General features: G+C 44.8%; 1 protein-coding gene across 3 annotated transcripts in view; it reads left to right on the top strand.

Moving 5' to 3' along the window:
• LOC306935692 (rho GTPase-activating protein 6) overlaps positions 1-19,329 on the top strand; it is a 38,226-nt gene that overhangs the window by 14,907 nt on the left and 3,990 nt on the right. For all 3 annotated transcript variants that reach the window (XM_079518862.1, XM_079518863.1, XM_079518864.1), the window contains exons 2-8: positions 8,485-8,644; positions 10,859-10,930; positions 13,447-13,718; positions 15,160-15,355; positions 15,780-15,835; positions 16,336-16,483; positions 16,920-17,068. In XM_079518862.1, the coding sequence (XP_079374988.1) occupies positions 8,485-8,644; positions 10,859-10,930; positions 13,447-13,718; positions 15,160-15,355; positions 15,780-15,835; positions 16,336-16,483; positions 16,920-17,068 (1,053 nt within the window). The remainder of the gene's footprint in view (positions 1-8,484; positions 8,645-10,858; positions 10,931-13,446; positions 13,719-15,159; positions 15,356-15,779; positions 15,836-16,335; positions 16,484-16,919; positions 17,069-19,329) is intronic.

Here is a 19,329-nt window from a genome sequence, read left to right on the forward strand (position 1 = left end):
TTCTAGTGGGTGCACTGAATCGTGCATGGCGGCCATTGGCGGGAATACTACAGTGTTTGTTTTGGGTAGTTATTATTAGATAATCACTTAATGTGTCGATTTCTTTTCTGTGTGACTGTAAGAGTCTATAGCTATGATAGGGTCTGTTTGTCTGTCTGGAGCTAATTCCAAGCGCTGTGCCTCCACTAATTGTTTTTTACATATACGTTTTGAGATATTTACGATGACTGATGTCACAGGCTGGTCAGTGGTCACATGAAGTCACATGAAGCAACTCTAAATAGATTGGGTCATCAAGCCCCCCTTGAAGCTTCAATCCAAATAGCAAAGGAAGAAAGTGTAAGTAACAACTGGTATATCAGTTGTACTTGCCATGGCATGTATATTGTATTGCATTCCAGTTGTGTTTTTAAATGGGACATCATTTATGCCTGTGGTACAAATTAGACATAACTTATGCCTGTGGTACCATTTTCTTCTGCTAAAGCTGTGCTGCAACAGTTTAACAATATTAACAGCAGAATAAAAGTGAGTCAATCTTTCTTCTTTCATATACCCATTGCCACCCATTGCCCACCAACCACATACTATAGGCAATTTTACTATGTTGGATTCCATTGATCCAAGCCGGAACGCAATCAATTGATTGATCATTAACATTTTAGCTTTCAAGATTTTCAAATGGGCCTGATCCAGAAAAGCCTGGGAAACACTGAGTTAGATAATGATCAGATCATCAGACTTGTTCAGGCTCAACAGAATTGCCATAGGCCTAAGTACCCAATAAACAGACACCTGAGTGAGTGATATGACACATGGCTGTTTATCATTACTTCACACATGAAGTCACCATTGCCAACCTCAGTAGACGCACATCGCGATTATGACTTGTAATGGTTAGTAAATGCTTAGTAAAATGGACCTGAGTTGCACTGTACTCTCGATCTATACCAGATCTCTTTGCTGGAAATAGCCGCATCAATCTACAAGCTCACAACAAGAGCTGTTAGATTGATTTATTAACAACTAATATAGCTAGTGTCTGAACTGTGCCACTACTAAAATGGAGTACAAAACAAAAAAATCACTTACACTTACATACACTTACTATACTGTATTATTGAGGGGCGCTGGCCCCTCCTATAAACAGCTATAGTGTTTAATGTTTGTGTTCTCTGAACACAAACATTAAATGCCATTTCATTGACAATGAATGGAGAAATTATGTCATATGTGTCTGAGCAAATCGGCATGTATGTCGGTGGGAACCCTTGGCCAATAAGGGACCACCATTCTTGATGATGATGTACGATGATTAGAGCGCCCCTCACCCTCTCATATCTGATATGATGAAACTCTCCACTCCCATATGTACTCACACTAGTGGAATGTCTGAACAGATTTCGTAAATGAGTTATTATAACAGCCACTTCTCATTTCACATAACTGTACAAAGGAAATCATATTACTACTCATTAACTAGATAATAGGTGCTTTCTGAACATGCCACATATGGCTACAAATGGCAACTCTGCCTTGTTTGAAATGGTATAATTTTGACTGAATTAACAAGTGTACTTTTTGTCTCCACCAGGCCGAAGGCATGGGGAGAGAGTATGTTTTGCACACCGTCCGTGTGTGTGTGTGTGTGTCCGTCCGTGTGTCCGTCCGTGTGTGTGTCCTTCCGTCCGTCCGTTACCAGCTAATCTCCGGCACCGTTAACCCGGTCGATGCCAAACTTTGCACACACACTCCCTGGATGCCAACGATGAACCTCTGCCCTGCATTTTCCAGAACGGCCTGTTATAGCGCCACCATGAGGCAGCTTTTCACATTGTTTACCTAAAACTGCACCGATCTGCGTGAAACGTTGCATGCACACTCCCTAGAGGCCAAGGACAAACCTTTCACCTGCATTTTCCGCATCTGCCTTTTATAGCGCCACCAGGAGGCCGACTTTTGTAAAACACATTTTTTGATATTACTCCTCCAGATTCTGTCCAAAAATCTCACAAATCGTTACACAGTATCTCTATGGTCATGTGCTCAAGTCGGATCTGTCCGATATTTCATATTCCATCCTAATTGGCTATAATTGGCTTTCACAGTTTGCAAAATTGCCCCGTTTTGAACACAAGCCTCAAATCATGAACGCAGCATGCAATTTACGTGAAATCTTTCACACATTTTCTTACTAGGCTGAGGAATATATCCCACCCTTTTCACATTGGCCTGTTATAGCGCCACCAACAGGTTGATTTTTGCAAAACACATTTTTGGAACAAAATGCCTCAAGTCATCCAATTGCCATCAAAGGCAAACATGTTTATATTACTCCTAAACATTTTGCCAAACATCTCACACAGTCCTATCCTCCTGGTGGAGACCTGTGCCCAGAAGGGCACTTTTTCTAGTTGTTTTTGCTTTGCTTTTTCGCTAGGCCACCGGCCGGGCCAACAAGTGTACCTTTAACACTTATGATGCTGCCAGAGTTTGTCAAAATAAAGGCGCTCGAGTGCGAAGCAGTTGGGCAGAGTTTACTCTGAAAAACCCTGCCTTCCATTTCCCCCCAAAACCGGAAGTGAATGATGTGCACATGCCCAAAACATGTCCAGGAGCTGTGTGCAAGGCGTTGCCTAGCAACGGGACGGGAGCTGTCAAAAAATGGATTACAGCGATCACGTTTGATATCATTAAAAAGGACCCAAAGAGACACCTGCCTATACACGTCCTTAACACCCCACGGTTTTTATTGAGAGGACGTGTGGAGATGTCTTCAGCAAAAACAGTATTAAGTCCCTTTGAGATGAGAGGCAGATAAACTTGGATATCATCGCTGTATGTCAAAAAGAGAGTAAATTCACTTCCAATTGGCTTAATTGAAAGCAGATCTCCAATCAGCACCCATCTGGAATTAACGGTGGCTGTGGCTTACAGATCAGCCAATATGTCAATCAATGCAACTCAGAATCAGTTAAATTGTACGGCTTATCTATATGATTTCATGCTAAATAAATAGAAGGGAAAGTAGAAAACGTCAATTTCCTTTCCTCCACTTGCTTCTTGTCTCAGCATATGAAAAACTATCCAGTATGACAGACTGCTTCCATTGGTTATTTCAGTGTGATTTATTTTGTTGATGAGCTGATATGATAAATGCTGCACTTCTGTGTACACATTTGGCCTGAAAACATCCATTATGTGTCTCTTGGGACTCTTTGTGATTGGCCAGTGGGCGGCCACCCTTTTTTTCTTGATCCTTTCCTTCATCTTTTCTTTCTTTTCTTTTCTTCCTGGCATATTTTAACACTGGGTTTTTACTGTGTAGCCATATTTCACCCGGGCACACACATGATGATGCAGTGCTGATTGATCTGCACTGTTTGCTGAGTCCCGTATTACATATTTTTTTGTAGTTTCCATAATTTCTGTGTTTTTAATTTTTACTTTTATAAAGCTCCTTGATGTGTTGATAACTCACAGCTGTGTGGACAACACCCAAGCTGGTGGAATTTGATGTTTATTATTGGCTAAATGGTAAATGGTGCATTTATATAGCGCCTTTATCCAAGGCGCTTTACAGAGATTGTGCATTACATTCACCCATTCACACACACATTCATACACCGATGGCAACGGAAACCATGCAAGGCACCAACTAGCACATCGGGAGCAATTAGGGGTTCAGTGTCTTGCTCAAGGACACTTCGACAGTAACTCTGGGGGAGCCCGGGTTTGAACTGGCAACCTTGCGGTTACCATCCAGGCACTCTACCCCTGAACCACCACGGCCCCTTGGCTGGCATGCATGGAGATTAATAAGTACATGTTTCTGCTGCAGAGAAGGTCTGGGTAGCGGACTTAACTGGCCACTTAAGTCCCCTAACCTCATATCAGTCTTAACCGGCCACGTAAGTCAGTTTTCGAAAATTCGGATTAATTCATTCATTCATTCATTTGATGAATTAATTAATTTGTATTATTGCTCTTGTATTGCTATTGGAGACACTGGGGAGGCACTGGGGGGACACTGGGGAGGCACTGGGGAGACACTAGGGAGGCACTGGGGAGACACTGGGGAGGCACTGGGGAGACACTGGGGAGGCACTCAGGGGAACACTGGGGGGACACTGGGGAGACACTGAGGAGGCACTGGGGAGGCACTGGGTAGGCACTGGGGAGGCACTCAGGGTGACACTGGGGAGGCACTGGGGAGGTACTGGGCAGGCACTGGGGAGGCACTGGGGAGGCACTGGGGAGGCACTTGGCGGACACTGGGGAGGCACTGGGCAAACAAGGGGAGGCACTGGGGAGGCACTCAGGGGGACACTGGGGAGGCACTGGGGAGGCACTGGGCAGGCACTGGGGAGGCACTGGGGAGGTACAGGACATTTGATATCACACACACCATGATTCACTAGCCCCCCCCCCCCTTTTTTGTTGTTGCAGCTAATCATGGCGGATTTAATTCAAGCATGGCATGGCCCTGCATACCCTGCATACATTGCATGTATCCTATTCTCTTCTGGCACAGCTGAGAACCAACCTAGCTCAATAGTAAGAGGCAGGATACCAGTTCTCAGCTGAGCACACAATGAGTGACAGCTGGTTTCTGGTTAAAAAGTATTGGACATACCAAAACACTGCTTCATCTGGACAAGGACATATGATCTAAGTTTTGGCTTGGATTTATTTTGTAATTAGATTACATGTATTTCACGCTGTGAAATCCTCTGGGTTAATTTAACTCTGGGTATGTACTGTACAAGTGGAACCAAATTGAACTGTAATGTATAAGGTTCCATTTGCTTCTACTCTAATAGTTGTTTTTCTGCTTTTGATGAAAGGTGCCATTTGCTGTCCAGCGTTAAACTAACACTGAGGATTTTAGTAGGTCATTACTGGTCCTAGGCAGCCCTGAGCTGGATTATCTCGATGGCGCTTTTGGATACTAATTAATGAAGATATTATTTCTTTAATCTGGGAAATCAGCCAAGAGCTAAACTGTGGGAGTAATTGCGTGTGAAAGAAGATTACTGTATTGGCAGAATTTGGCACATAGAGTACTCACATCTTTTCTTTTCTTTTTTTTTAAACCACTGAGCAGATAACAGATTATTGCCCTGCTCAAGGGCAGTTCACTGGTGGTGCTGTCGAGGGGCGATTCAGGATCAAATGGTCACATGTGCGAGTGGCTGTTGCCTGATGTCTTCACCAATTAAAGACTGAAGAATACATACAAGTCAAATAGTCCTGTAAAATATGTGCACATATTAGTTCTATACAGCGGTTTGCTACTGTATCAAGTGCAACCGGCCTAATACTTTCTTAATGGGTAAAGTGACCTTACGGTAAGGCGTATCCGGTTACTGATCTGGTAAGCCTCTTTGCATCGGCTCAAATGATTGGCTTGACTATGGATCAAAGGCAATTTAAACTCTTACATGTATTTTAAAAAGGAGATGCTCATAGTTCCAGCATTTCAGATTAGATTCTGTGCTTCTAGACCAGTGGTTCTCAAACCTTTCCCAAATGAATATGTATTTGGACCTTAGAGTATAAGAATAGAGACGGCACCCGGAGGAAACCCTGAGGAGAAATGGACATAGTGTCCGAATTTGGTATTGCAGCGCTGGGCCAAACTCATGAACGCGCTGGTCTGTTGACTATCATTGTGCACGTTCACGATGACACGTGAACGCAGTTTCATACGTGAACGCCGCTGTTTCATACGTGAACGCGTGCAATGATAGTCAACGGCCAGCGCGTTCATGAGTTTGGGGCAAATCCATCCCAGAATGCACTCTGTTCCTTAGTGAAATCGCCTCATGCGCTTTTGAGCAACTTAATGCAAGTGGATGGGAGGAGATATCCGGTGCCGTCTCTATTCATATATACTCTAAGATTTGGACCTCTGAGGGCCCTTGGACCCCACTTGCTCCTGATCTTCTCATCTTATCTATAAATGCACCATGTCTCTGTCTGTCTGTGTGTAATCCACGTAACTCGAGAACCGCTCGCCCCACCAACTTCAAATTCGACACACGCGTGCCACACCACCGCAGGGGGTGCAGTGCCCGGTGTCAAGTCTGTCAGACCCACGTTTGTCCAGAACCGCCCCAAAAAGGCCTCTGCCTGGGCTCTACACCTGGCCAGGGTCCATATATGGAGCTAGCCTGTTCTGACATTATTCTGACGTCTGCATAGACTCCATATTATTTGGGCATGCCTGACAAAGAACTCTATATATAGGTATAAAAGGAACACAGACGTAATATCTGGGTGGGGCATGCATTTCCAACTTGCATCGTTCCAACGGTCACCGCTGTAGAGGCCCCACGGGCGCCGCTCTAGTCCTTTGTAATGCTGCATAACTTGTTTCTTAGATGTTTGCCCTCTAGTCTATGGTTTGAAAGTGTGTTTGCTCTTCAATTTGCAGAGTGATCAATCATTCAAGAAACAATAGAAGATGGCAACACAAAGTGAACTCTGCGATTCTTGTAACCAGTTCTGCCCAAAAACTTTAACTTTAGCTCATATAATGAACTAATCAGTTAATACATTTATCATTCTGCTTTTTTTGTTTGTTTGTTATTTTATTTATTTATTTTATTTTGTCCGTCTTTACAATTTCCATTCAATGTGTGTACCGTATATTGCGTCCATCTGTTTGCTAAAATTGGAAGATGGGTGATGGGTGAGATCAGTTCTCCCACAAAACATCTGGCCAGATTATGCTTTTGCTTTTGTTACTATATATTATAACTTCCACAAAAAAAATGATGCCATGGAAAATCATTCTCATGATTGAATACTTCATTTTTCAGTTTGCATATGTATCGCCTTGGATTTGAACTCAGGTCTCCCACGTGGAAGTCCAACATCTTAACCACTAGACCAAAGGGATATCCCTTTGGACTTGGGGAGATCTGCTACACTATAGACAAACACATGGAAGTAGAGTACAATAGAATACAAGGTTTGCTAAAATATTCTTTCCAAGAAAGCTTATACCTATGGCATTGGCTTGTTTCAATAATAACAATAATGACAATAATACATGTTTTACAGTTTCAGAAACAGAAAACATTTGTTAGATTACATAACAGTGGCGTTTCCAAGAATTACATTTTGGGCAGGCAAGAATTATATTTTGGACAGGCAAGATGTGTTAATTGTCGTCCCCGCGCACAATCGTAGCACTAAAGGTTTTCAAAGAGATATACCTGCCAGACGAGTAGTATACAAAGGCTGAAAGGCTTGCATTTACATTCCAATGGGTGATTGAGGGTCGCGCTCTACCGCGACGGCCAATCAGCTGTCCATTAATAGTTCTCACGTCTTGTTTTTGTCCTCTTTTTTTCCTCATTGTATGGATTTTGGCCAGGCCAGAAATGGATTTGGACAGGCGGACGCCTGCCCTCGCCTTATTGTAGATACGCCTCTGTTACATAAACAAGATGATGTACATAAAGGTGGCAGGCTAACATCAATGGACTATTTAGACGATCTATGGTGCACAGAGCAGAACGCAAGGCGGTTGGTGGTGTGCCCATGGAAGTTAGGTAGCATGTTATGCGCTAGCTCTACACGCTAGCGAATGGTATTAAGTCATGGGTGTGTTTTGGGCGTTGCATTAATTAAACCAATATGTACTGTACGCACACTGTGAACCTCGTAGGCGGCGCATCTTAACCCATTCAGGCCTGACGTCGAAATAAAAAAAACGTTCGCTTTGAAAGAATATATATTCAAAGATTTGTGCCGCATTTTTACGATTTTTCAAATGGCGCACTATGAGCTTGTAGATCTGCTATTTTTCAATAGCTAAAGTATAACATAATGCTTAGTTAAAACACCAAAAGGGGTTCCCGCCCAAAATGGTTTAAAAGCTATAATATGACACGGATGCGTCCTCAGGTCTAAATGGGTTAATCCCAATAATGCACCGTCTGTAAGGAAATGTCTGTGTTGTCACTGTGCACTGTGAGTTAAGACTAACTAAAAGCTGGTGTAAACGCCAAACGCTAAATCTGTGCTTAAGATACAGTGTTTGTGCCCTAATAGCCCCAGACCACACCTAATTTTAAGACCAACACGCTCATTGGTGCTAAATGGGTGCAAGATTATTTGGTATTTAGACTTTAGAGTAGACAACGTGGGCGCTGTGTCTAAAAATGACAACTGTGTCGTTTGGAAGATAGCAATTATAACGGCGCTGCCCATTTGCGCAATCTTGCGGCGGGCGGAAATTGGTGATCGCAATTTGATATTATTCCAGTTTAACAGGGTTAAGAAGTATACAGTATGTATACCTGCTAGGATTAAGATAGATAGGGTAAGGGTAACCAGCTAGACTGAATGAATGTAAGCTATTGCAATGCCCCCAAAATGCAAATTAACGTGTGTGTGTGTGTGTGTGTGTGTGTGTGTGTGTGTGTGTGTGTGTGTGTGTGTGTGTGTGTGTGTGTGTGGTGTCCTCAGGGTGATTTCACGTGGAACAGCGTGTCAGGTCGTACTGTGGGCCTGAAGCCGGTCCCACTGCAGAGCCTTTCTGAGCTGGAGCGAGTTCGTCTCCAGGATGTCGCCTTCAGCCGCTTGCTCCAGGATTGTGACCTGGGCTGCCAGATCACCTTTCCTAAAGGTTGTTGTGTGTGTGTGTGTGTGTGTGTGTGTGTGTGTGTGTGTGTGTGTGTGTGTGTGTGTGTGTGTGTGTGCGTGTGTGTGCGTGTGCGTGTGCGTGCGTGGTGAACTTATGCACCCACTCATGCACTCACATATACTGTAGCCAACTCACTCACTGTAAAATCCACATTGTTAATTTAACCAGTTCACCCAAAAATGCCTTATTTTCTATCAATTACACACCCCATGAAGCACTTTTAGGAATGTGACAAAAAGCCAATTAGATGACCGGTGGAGTCCAGTAGGAGACTCAATTGAGTCAGCCACCCAGGTCATCATTGAATGAATGGCTTAGGAATGTTCTGATGAATTGAAAATGGTCTTTTTATGGCTTTATCCTTGTAGCAGTATAGAGCGTCGCAGTCCCGCCCCCTACCAGGGCCCAGGAAATGATTCTCCGTTCATTTTCCTCATAGACATTTCAGAAAGTATTTATTTAAAGACGTTTACGCCGCGGACAAAGCCAACTCTTGTCGTGACAAATCATGACAACAAACACAATGTTTCGGGCCAAACAAAGAATTAGAAAGTAGAAAAAAACGGCAGGTTACAACATGTAATTATTTGTTTGGTCCAAAATATTGTGTGTGTTGTCATGATTTGTCACGACTCGAGTTGGCTTCGTACGACGCTTAAAAGGTCTTTAAATAAATACTTTTTTAAATGTCTATGGGAAAAATGCATTGGGATTCATTTCCTGGGCCTGGCGTCGTCATGAAAGGGGGCGGGACTGCGACGCTCTATTGACTAGTGCTTCCGTTTGAAATGTACCCTTCTGCAAACTGAATAAAATTTCAATCAATCAATCAATCAATCAATCAATGTTCAGGGACCACATGCAATACATCCATGGACCACCAGTGGTCCACGGACGACCAGTTTGAAAACCCCTAGAAGCTTATTTGAATGAACACATTGTTATTTTAACCAATCTATATATGGTAGAGTATGTTAATACAGCTAGCACATCTGCCGTGGCTGGAGGTGGTCTCCCTCCCTACTCTTCCATTGAAAACTTTAGACCCTGCTGTCGTTTAGATAGGATACCTACTGGTTGTAAAGCAGTACTGCCTCAAGCTCATAAGTGAAATATCTCCCCTGGCCAAGCTGGGACTGCCTCTTGGCTGAGGGGTAGAGATTTGTTCTGTTTTCCGGGAGACAACGTTTCGAAATTCCCAGTAGGACATAATAGGATTGCAGCTTTTACCTTATAGACCCATGTGGGTTTATTCTTACACTCACAATTCTACTGTGCACAGACACATACAAACAAAGCACACCCCTGTCACTTGTCCCCTTCCCTATACAACCATTTTCCATTTGGTGCATGTCAGTATTTCACGAGCTTGTCACAGCACGCCTTGACAAACCTGAGTGAAACTCTTCCAGTCCTGCTGGTTTTATTGTGAAATTTGCAAACGGATTTTATTTTTTCCTTTTTTTTCCCGCACATTTGCTGGGCGATAGACGATAGATTGCATTGCTGAACCCTTGTTTCTCAGCCCTATTTTCATGGAGTGAGGTTGTCTTTCTTCACTGTGATCTGTTTCATGTCAGCCGTTTCCTCAGTCATCACGTTTCCTCATCTGGCGAGAGCTTTGCTTTCTGCTGTTCACATGATACATGAAACCTCATTTAAGCCTGGTCCATAATTCGTCGTGCGATCGTTGGCGTTGAATGCCGAAACCAGCCAATCTACAAGCTCATTGTGAGCTTTTAGATCTGCTTTTTTGTGCGTGCGTGCGTGCGTGCGTGCGTGCGTGCGTGCGTGCGTGCGTGCGTGTGCGTGTGTGTGTGTGTGGTCTGGGTGGGTGGGTAGGAGGTAGAGGGGGGGGGATGCGGGGGCTGTGTGTGTACTTTCTCTTCCAGTGTCTTTTGAAACAGCAGTTGTAGGTTTCATAACTTAACCATTTACATGTGGATTCCTATTGAATAAGGATCTAGGTCAAGGTATGCACGGGCATGCCTTTATTCAGGTACTAACATTATATAGATACACTATAAATTAAGATTCACATTCCAGGTTTTCATCTCTTGACATTTACATTTGGGTTGCCTGCTTTGGCCTGCTTTCTTGAACTGTGTTACAGTTTGGGAAGGTAGGACAAGAATATAGTGTCGTTATTTACAGCTGTGTCTGCATGTTTTATTAAAGCCGTTTGCCTCTTTTCAGATTGCCACAAGCGTAAGAAGTCACTTCGGAGAAAGTTGGATTCATTATCCAAAGAGAAGAGCAAAGACAAAGGTAATGGGAATCTTGGTGTGACTCCTTTACACCAATATGCCCACGGTGCATCTCATTATGACATTCATCATCGTCATGTTTACACCATGATGTAATGGCAGTGATGAGAAATCCTTTGTGCTACTTTTCCTCACGGACCGATAAGACTGGCCTACACGACGCAGTCCGTGATAATATTATTGTTAGTCTTTCCAACCCAGTGAAGATAAACACAGCCGCTTTTAGGATGGTGGGATAGCAACAAGGTCCTGCCGGACCCTTGTGTCCCCCGTCCAGCTGGGTCTTGTTCAGTCAGAGTGGTGGAAAGTAAAAGTATCAATACTGCAATATAGAAATACTATGTTACAAGTAAAAGTCCAAAATTCAAAATGTACTTTTGTACAAAATGTGTACGTTTTGCTGTAGTAAAAGTACAAAATGTAATTAAAGTACCAAAAGTAGACAGTACTCTTTATGCAGAATGACTCATTTCAAGTTTTCAAATTCAATAATTTGAAAATTGCCTACCGTATCTACAAGCTCACGATGGGTCACATCGCAACGTATTGTGAGCTTGTAGATCGGCTATTTTCAAATGGCCGAAATGTATATGGGACTGAAGTGGTTACTGTATGTTTTGCAATAATAATGAAAATCTACAAAGTATCTAGTAACTTAAGTTTTTAAATAAATGTAGTGGAGTAAAAGTACAATATTTATAATAATATTAATATTATAAGATGTAAGTAGAAGTAAAAGTACTGGTAATTGTAAATACTCAAGTAAAGTACAAATACCTCAAAATTGTACTTAAGTACAGCACTTAGGTATATGTACTCAGTTACTTTCAGCCACTGCTTGTTTCCCCCCGTCCAGCTGGGTCTTGTTTTCTCACACTCTCCGCCTGGTCAAGCCGTTGACAGTGGGAAAAGGCGCGCTTTGATCCGTCCGGAGGGAACTGTGTGTGGCGCTCACTGGAGCAGACGCACTCCGCTGTTTATACCCACAGAGTGAAAACATACAGTCAAGTAACCTCCATAAAAGAGACTGTATGCTAGCCTGGCCGGAGCTACCACGCTCCTCAGCCCACCGGCGACAATACAGCGCTGGCAGGAATGTGGGGCTTCTCTGTCAGCGGGGGGGCGGTCGAGGGAATAACAAAAACAATCTTGAGGGGTGGCCCCGTCGTCATAGTCCTGTCCTCAAGGCATGGTCAGCCCCTTCCTCTTTGCTCTGTGTTTACAGAGACACATCAGAAAGTATGTGTGTTCCCTCTGACGCTGGAAATTGGATATGCGGTGGTCGGATCATATTGTTTTTGTTCGGCTGTGCAGTTGTTGCCGGCGATGTTAAGGGGGCATATCGTTCATTCTCACTTTAGGGTTCTCACAAACCAACACAGCACAGCATTGGAACAAAGAAATAACACATGATATAATAATAAACATGTTTAAACATGTTTCCTGCATCCAGCCAAACGTTTTTCTTATTTTATTTTTATCTATCTAAGTTGGCATTGACTATAAGCACAGTGTAAGATGCTCAATAGCAGAGGTGGAAAAAGTACTAACTCAAATGTTTTACTTAAAAGTATCAATACTACAATATAGAAATACTCTGTGACAAGTAAAATTTAATAGAGTAAAAGCACAAAAGTATTGGCATCGAAATGTACTTAAAGTACCAAAAGTAAAAGTACTACTAATTACGCAGAATGTTTCATTTCAAGTTTTCAAATGTATAAGAATCTTTTGAAAGTAGCAGATCTAAAAGATCAACTAGCAGATCTACAAGCTCACAGCAGATCTACAAGCTCACAATGCGTCACGATGCGACGCATTGTGAGCTTGTAGATCTGCTATTTTCAAATGGCCAAAATGTATATAGGGGCTGAAGTGGTTAACACACATTTGATGCCACCGTGTATTTTTCTGACGCACTACAGTTTTTTCGTTTCCCAAAAAAGCAGAAGAAGCTAATGTTAGCTAGCCCACGCTAGCTATCTTTCTCCAGAAACGTAAATATTGTAATCGCGATGCAGTGTAAAATCAGAAATGAGACCTGAACCTCGGCAATCTGATCACTACCACCACGGACAGCGCAATAGTTTCGGAGAGAAAAAATTCGCAGTTAAAACAGTACTATACTGTATGTATGCGCGCGCCCCCAAACACGGCGGGCGGTGCCCTAGTAACCGGGCCGATTCTAGAAATGGAAAATAGCGAGGCCTAAACGCCTTAGAACAACTATACTCGTCCTGAGCACCAAGCGTTTTCATTTGATAGGACGAGTATACTTCAAATTGAATGTATGTTTTGTAATAATAATCACAATCTACAAAGTAACGAGTAACTAAAGTTTTCAAATAAATGTAGTAAAGTAAAGTACAATATATTGGAAATTGGAAATACTCAAGTAAAGCACAAATATCAAAAAATTGTACTTGGTATAGTACTTAAGTAAATGTACTTTCCACCACTGGTCAATAGATGCAGTGCTATGAACTCTTCTTGTCTCCCTGCGCTCCCCCACAACAGAGACTTTGCCTCAGGCGTTTGGAATAGCGCTCTCACAGGTCATATCCAATGACTGTGCGCACAAGCAGCGCCACGAGCACCAGCGGGAGGGCCACAGGGACCCCAGTGACCTGATGCTGTCCTTCCTGCAGCTCACGTCTGCCTCCAAGAGGGCCAGCAACAACAACAAGGACCTCTCCAGCAGCAACTCCTCCCTCAGCTCCACCTCCGAGACCCCCAACGACTCACCCCTGCCCAGCACGCCGGAGGCAGCACCGAGGACCCAGAGAAGGGTAACATACTGTAGGCTTTGCTGCCCCCAGTCCCCCCTGTAGAAGATCTGATTTATGCTTCGTTGAAGCATAAATTAGACTTAAGCTGCAACGCAGCTCCAGGGATTTAGTGTTTTTGAGCGGTGCCTCCGCTCCATTACGAGGCTATGTGTGTCCCTATGTATGTATGTATGTATGTATGTATTTTAACGTGTCCGAGCACGGACAGCTGCAACACCTAATGTGGCCGGTAGAGTACAGCACAGAGTACAATGCAGTACGAGCCCTGGCCGCGTTCCTGGGGGTCTGGATGTTCAGGGGACCCCCACACGGACCCACGGGGACCCCACGCGGTAACTGTCATTTCTCGACAGTTTCGTTTTTACAAAGTTCTTAAAACCGTCGACATTTTTTAACGCAAAGGGCAGGGCGTTCCACAAAGTGGGAGCAACCACTGCAAATGCTCTGTCCCCCTTAGTTTTAAGTTTAGTTGCAGGAATAATCAGAAGGCCTTTATCAGATGACCTGAGAGATCTCGTATTTGGCTTTGCATGCAGTAGTTCGGAGATGTATAGTGGAGCCAGCCTGTGTAATGCCTTATATGTTATTAGAAGAATTTTTAAATGGATTTAGCGGGCAACCAATGGAGTGCAGCAAGCACTGGTGTAATGTGAGATCTGCGGTTTGTGTTTGTGAGAATCCTGGCGACTGTATTCTGTACTAATTGTAGTTTATGAATTGAGAAGGGGCTGAGGGTGGTGTAGAGTAATAATCAAGACAGGAAGAGATGAAAGCATGAATGATTTTTTTCGTGGTCTTGGGAAGTGAGGATTGGTTTGATTTTTTAAATGTTGCGTAGGTGAAAGAAACAGGACTGGGTGACCTTCTTTACATGGGTCTCAAGGTTCATGCGGTTGTCAAAGAAGACACCCAGATTTCTAGCAGAGTCATTTATATTAGATGCCAATGGGCCTAGAGAGAGCCGAATGGCGTTGGCAATACTTTCAGGGCCTATGACTAATCTCTGTTTTGTTGGCATTGAGATGTAAGAAGTTTTGGGCCATCCTATTATTTATTGCTGTAAGACAGTGAGTGTCACGTAGGACACTCTGTGTGAACTCTGTGGGAATTTCTTTCTCTTTTTTGGTACAACACTGTTGTTTTAGATGTGCTTTATAAATAAAGTAAATTGGATTGGATTGGATTGGGATCCAGGTGGCAGAGTCTACTGTGATTATTTGTGACGGTGTTGGCACATACTGTGTTCATCTTGTTACTGGAAGCTCACTCGGCCGTCACACACACCGCTGCAGCATGTGTTATCACTTGCAGCCGCATGACTGTTTACCAGGTCTGCGTGACTGTACCGTCTTCACCCGTCTGTTTCATGACTGTTTACTAGGTCATGACTGTTTACCAGGTCTGCGTGACTGTACCGTCTTCACCCGTCTGTTTCTGACAGGGCGGGGTGTCTGTGGATTGCATCACCGACCTCGATGATAACCAGTCTCGGCTCCTGGAGGCCCTCCAGCTGTCGCTCCCCACGGAGGCGGCCGGCAACAGGAACAAGCGCAGCGACAAGAAGCTGAGCCTCAACCCCATTTATAGACAGGTGCCCCGCGTGGTGGACAACTGCTGTCAGCACCTGGAGAAATACGGTACACATCATCAAAGTTGAAAATGACTAAGCGTCTGTAAGAATACTACATTCGCCCTAGACTAGCCCTGTTTATGACGTCTAGCCTACCGTCCATTGCTGCTGGCACCCGCAAGATAACATATAATTCAATAACAAATGTGTAGTTTGTACAGTATGTTCAACATTAACCACTTAAGCCTGATTATGCCTCTGTTGTACGATGGTGTTGCACAGCCAAAATTGCCAATCTACAAACTCACATGTAAAATGCTCCCACAAGCTTATACATTTGCAATTTTGCTAACTGAACATTCTTGAATTTTGCCTATAATGACATGCCCAAAATAGAGATGCCAGGGTTAATGTGGCTAATGGGCGTGTGGTGTTGTTCATCATATGCATCACCACCTAAATAGTATACTGTGTATGTACACTGTCCCTAGGCCTGCAGACGGTTGGCATTTTCCGTGTTGGGAGTTCTAAGAAGAGAGTGCGACAGGTAGGTTTCCTGTTGACATACTCTTACTTCAGGGGTGTGGGCAACCAGGTGTTTAAGATCAAACGGTCGATATTAAGGGGCTTTTTGGTTGGTCGCGTAGCAATTTGAAAACATAGACAAAAACAACCTTTCATAGAATACTGTGGCCTGAATGTGAATGAATCATATCAGGGGAGTGGAGCAGTGTGAATGAACAGGAATGACCCTGGCAGCATATCACTGATCCACGTGCATTACTAGGCCACTACTACCTTTCAACCACAGTTAACAAGATGGGACCAGACAGCAGTATTCTGTATATGTTTACCCTACATGAAACTGGATCAAGTGCTGTCATCAGCATTTTAAAATCCCATACATTATTTTTGCATTACTTTTACATGACCTATTATAAGGTTGTCCACCCCTGGGTTGCATTCAGTATGTAAACTGTATACAGTATTTAAAGGGATCATACCAGTTGTGCATTTAACCATTTGTACTTGATGTGTTGACCACAGCTCCGTGAGGAGTTTGACCAGGGATTGGAAGTCCATCTGGAGGAGCACAGTGTCCACGATGTGGCCGCACTGCTCAAAGAGTTCCTCAGGGACATGGCGGACCCACTGCTGACCAGAGAGCTGTATACTGCCTTCATCAACACCATGAGTGAGCAGCTCGCGCACACACATTCACACACGCACGCACACATTAATACACACAAGGCTGGGTGATAGGACCACATATATTGCGTTCATTTTGACCACATTTCTCTGTCGATTTTGCTGATTTTGCACTCTTACAGGTGTTAACGATGATACTAATAAAGGCTCTGTTCCATTTAGTGTGCAGTGGTTCTCAAACTTAACTCAATAACTCTGAGAGTGTACAAATGGAACCAAATGGACCCATACACTCAGAGTCGCACACCCATACAGGCCTCTTTGACCAGAATGGAACAGAGCCTTCAATAGTATCATCGGTAACACCTGTGAAGGAAGTAGGGAAGGGGCCGCAGGTCTTTCCAAAACGGCGTGTGTGCATAGAGCCCATTGACATTGTTAGTGTCTGGCTTAGTATTGATGGGGTTCTTCTTCCTCTGCAGTGCTGGATTGGTCTGACCAGGAGATGGCGCTCCAGCTGCTGATGTACCTGCTTCCACCTTGCAACAGCGACACGCTGCAGCGTCTCCTGCACTTCCTGTCCACCGTGGCCGCGCACGCCCAGGATAGCTTCGACAGCGACGGACAAGAGGTGGGCGACAGTTAATCAAACCAATCAATTTAATTGATTATAAAAAAATGTGATAATCAATTATCAAAAACACTGCGTTGTAAGATGAAGTATAAAATAAGGCTTAAGTGGTTATCCAAAATGTACTTCTAGATTATTCGATTATTGAAAAAGTAATCGATAGAATATTCGCTAAGAAGATAATCGATAGTTGAAGCCCAGGTACATGCTTTAGTTCCGACATACTATTGCTCCGAGTGTCAACCAGACCGACAACCTACCTCAAACCCTAACCTAACCCTAACCGCAAGCACGGAGCAGCGCATGTTCGACCGCATGTCCGACCGTTGTTCCCACATGTCGGATCTTTGGTGTGTCGGATCTGCGTGTGCATCCCTTGCAGCCCTAGTGTCAATTACTCTTTGATCGCTTACAAACTCTTGCCAAAGTAGAGATTAATTATTTCGCACAGGGATAAAAACAAAGTTTTGTCTTTGCCAGGAGTGTAGGATTACTGGAGCAGTGAAGGAAAGTTGTATCGTGGGGTCCCTGAAGGGACATGGGGACAGGGTCCCTGAAGGGACATGGGGACAGGGGCATGACAGGGGGTCCCTGAAGGGACATGGGGACAGGGGTCCCTGAAGGGACATGGGGACAGGGGTCCCTGAAGGGACAGGGGGACATGGGGACAGGGGCATGACGGGGGGTCCCTGAAGGGACATGGGGACAGGAGTCCCTGAAGGGACAGGGGGACAGGGGCATGGCGGGTCCCTGAAGGGACATGGGGACAGGGGCATGACGGGTCCCTGAAGGGACATGGGGACAGGGGGACAGGGGCATGACGGGGGGTCCCTGAAGGGACATGGGGACAGGGGGACAGGGGACAGGGGCATGACGGGGGGTCCCTGAAGGGACATGGGGACAGGGGCATGACGGGTGCACATTCCCTGAAGGGACATGGGGACAGGGGCATGACGGGTGCACATTCCCTGAAGGGACATGGGGACAGGGGCATGACGGGGGGTCCCTGAAGGGACATGGGGACAGGGGCATGACGGGGGGTCCCTGAAGGGACATGGGGACAGGGGACAGGGGCATGACGGGGGGTCCTTGAAGGGACATGGGGACAGGGGCATGACGGGTGCACATTCCCTGAAGGGACATGGGGACAGGGGCATGACGGGGGGTCCCTGAAGGGACATGGGGACAGGGGACAGGGGCATGACGGGGGGTCCCTGAAGGGACAGGGGGACAGGGGCATGACGGGGGGTCCCTGAAGGGACATGGGGACAGGGGCATGACGGGGGGTCCCTGAAGGGACATGGGGACAGGGGGACAGGGGCATGACGGGGGGTCCCTGAAGGGACATGGGGACAGGGGGACAGGGGCATGACGGGGGGTCCCTGAAGGGACATGGGGACAGGGGCATGACGGGTGCACATTCCCTGAAGGGACATGGGGACAGGGGCATGACGGGTGCACATTCCCTGAAGGGACATGGGGACAGGGGCATGACGTGTGCACATTCCCACCATTTTCTGGTTGTTTGGGAGAAGGCGGTCTGTGGCGTCCTGAAAGACTATTGTCCACTCAGACTCTTAACCAACCCTAGTGTCCCTATTCTGGGCATGTCATAATAGGTGAACAATTCAGCAACAATAATATTGTAATTATTCGTTGAATGTTCGCATATTATGCGAACATTCAACAAAAGCAGGTGAACATGGCAGATCTACAAGCTTACAACCCAGTGTGTTGATTTTCGTTGTGAGCTTGTAGATCTGCTATTTTCAGTATGTGACGTACATTTAAGGATATAATGTTTGATTGGTACACCTGTAGAGTTGTTTTTGGCTGCATTTCAGTCTTTATGCTATTTGTTCAAATTGACAGAAAAATAGAGCATTCTTTATAATTCTTTTGTCCAAAGCCACCTTTAGTAAGCTTCCTAATTATTGTCCTTCAACATAATTTGAGGGTAACCCCAGAAATGTTTGCTCTAACATCAAAGTTAGCTAAATTCAAGCGTAATAATTTCTATTAAATGGCTGTTAGCTTAGTGTCTAGAAGCTGTGCTGAAATTCGGGTGCGCTTCGGGCATGCGCCGAAGATTCTCCCCGCCGGCCAGGATTACACACACACAGACAGACATTTATAGATAGAAGACTAGAACGGTGCCTGTGGGGCCTCTACAGCGGTGCCCGTTGGGCACTGGCCTACTTGGAACGATGCAAGTTGGAAATGCATGCCCCACCCAGATATTTTGCGTTGGAGCCTCTACA

The sequence above is a fragment of the Electrona antarctica genome (genome assembly GCF_951216825.1).
Source record: "Electrona antarctica genome assembly, chromosome: 13".
NCBI lineage: Eukaryota > Metazoa > Chordata > Actinopteri > Myctophiformes > Myctophidae > Electrona > Electrona antarctica.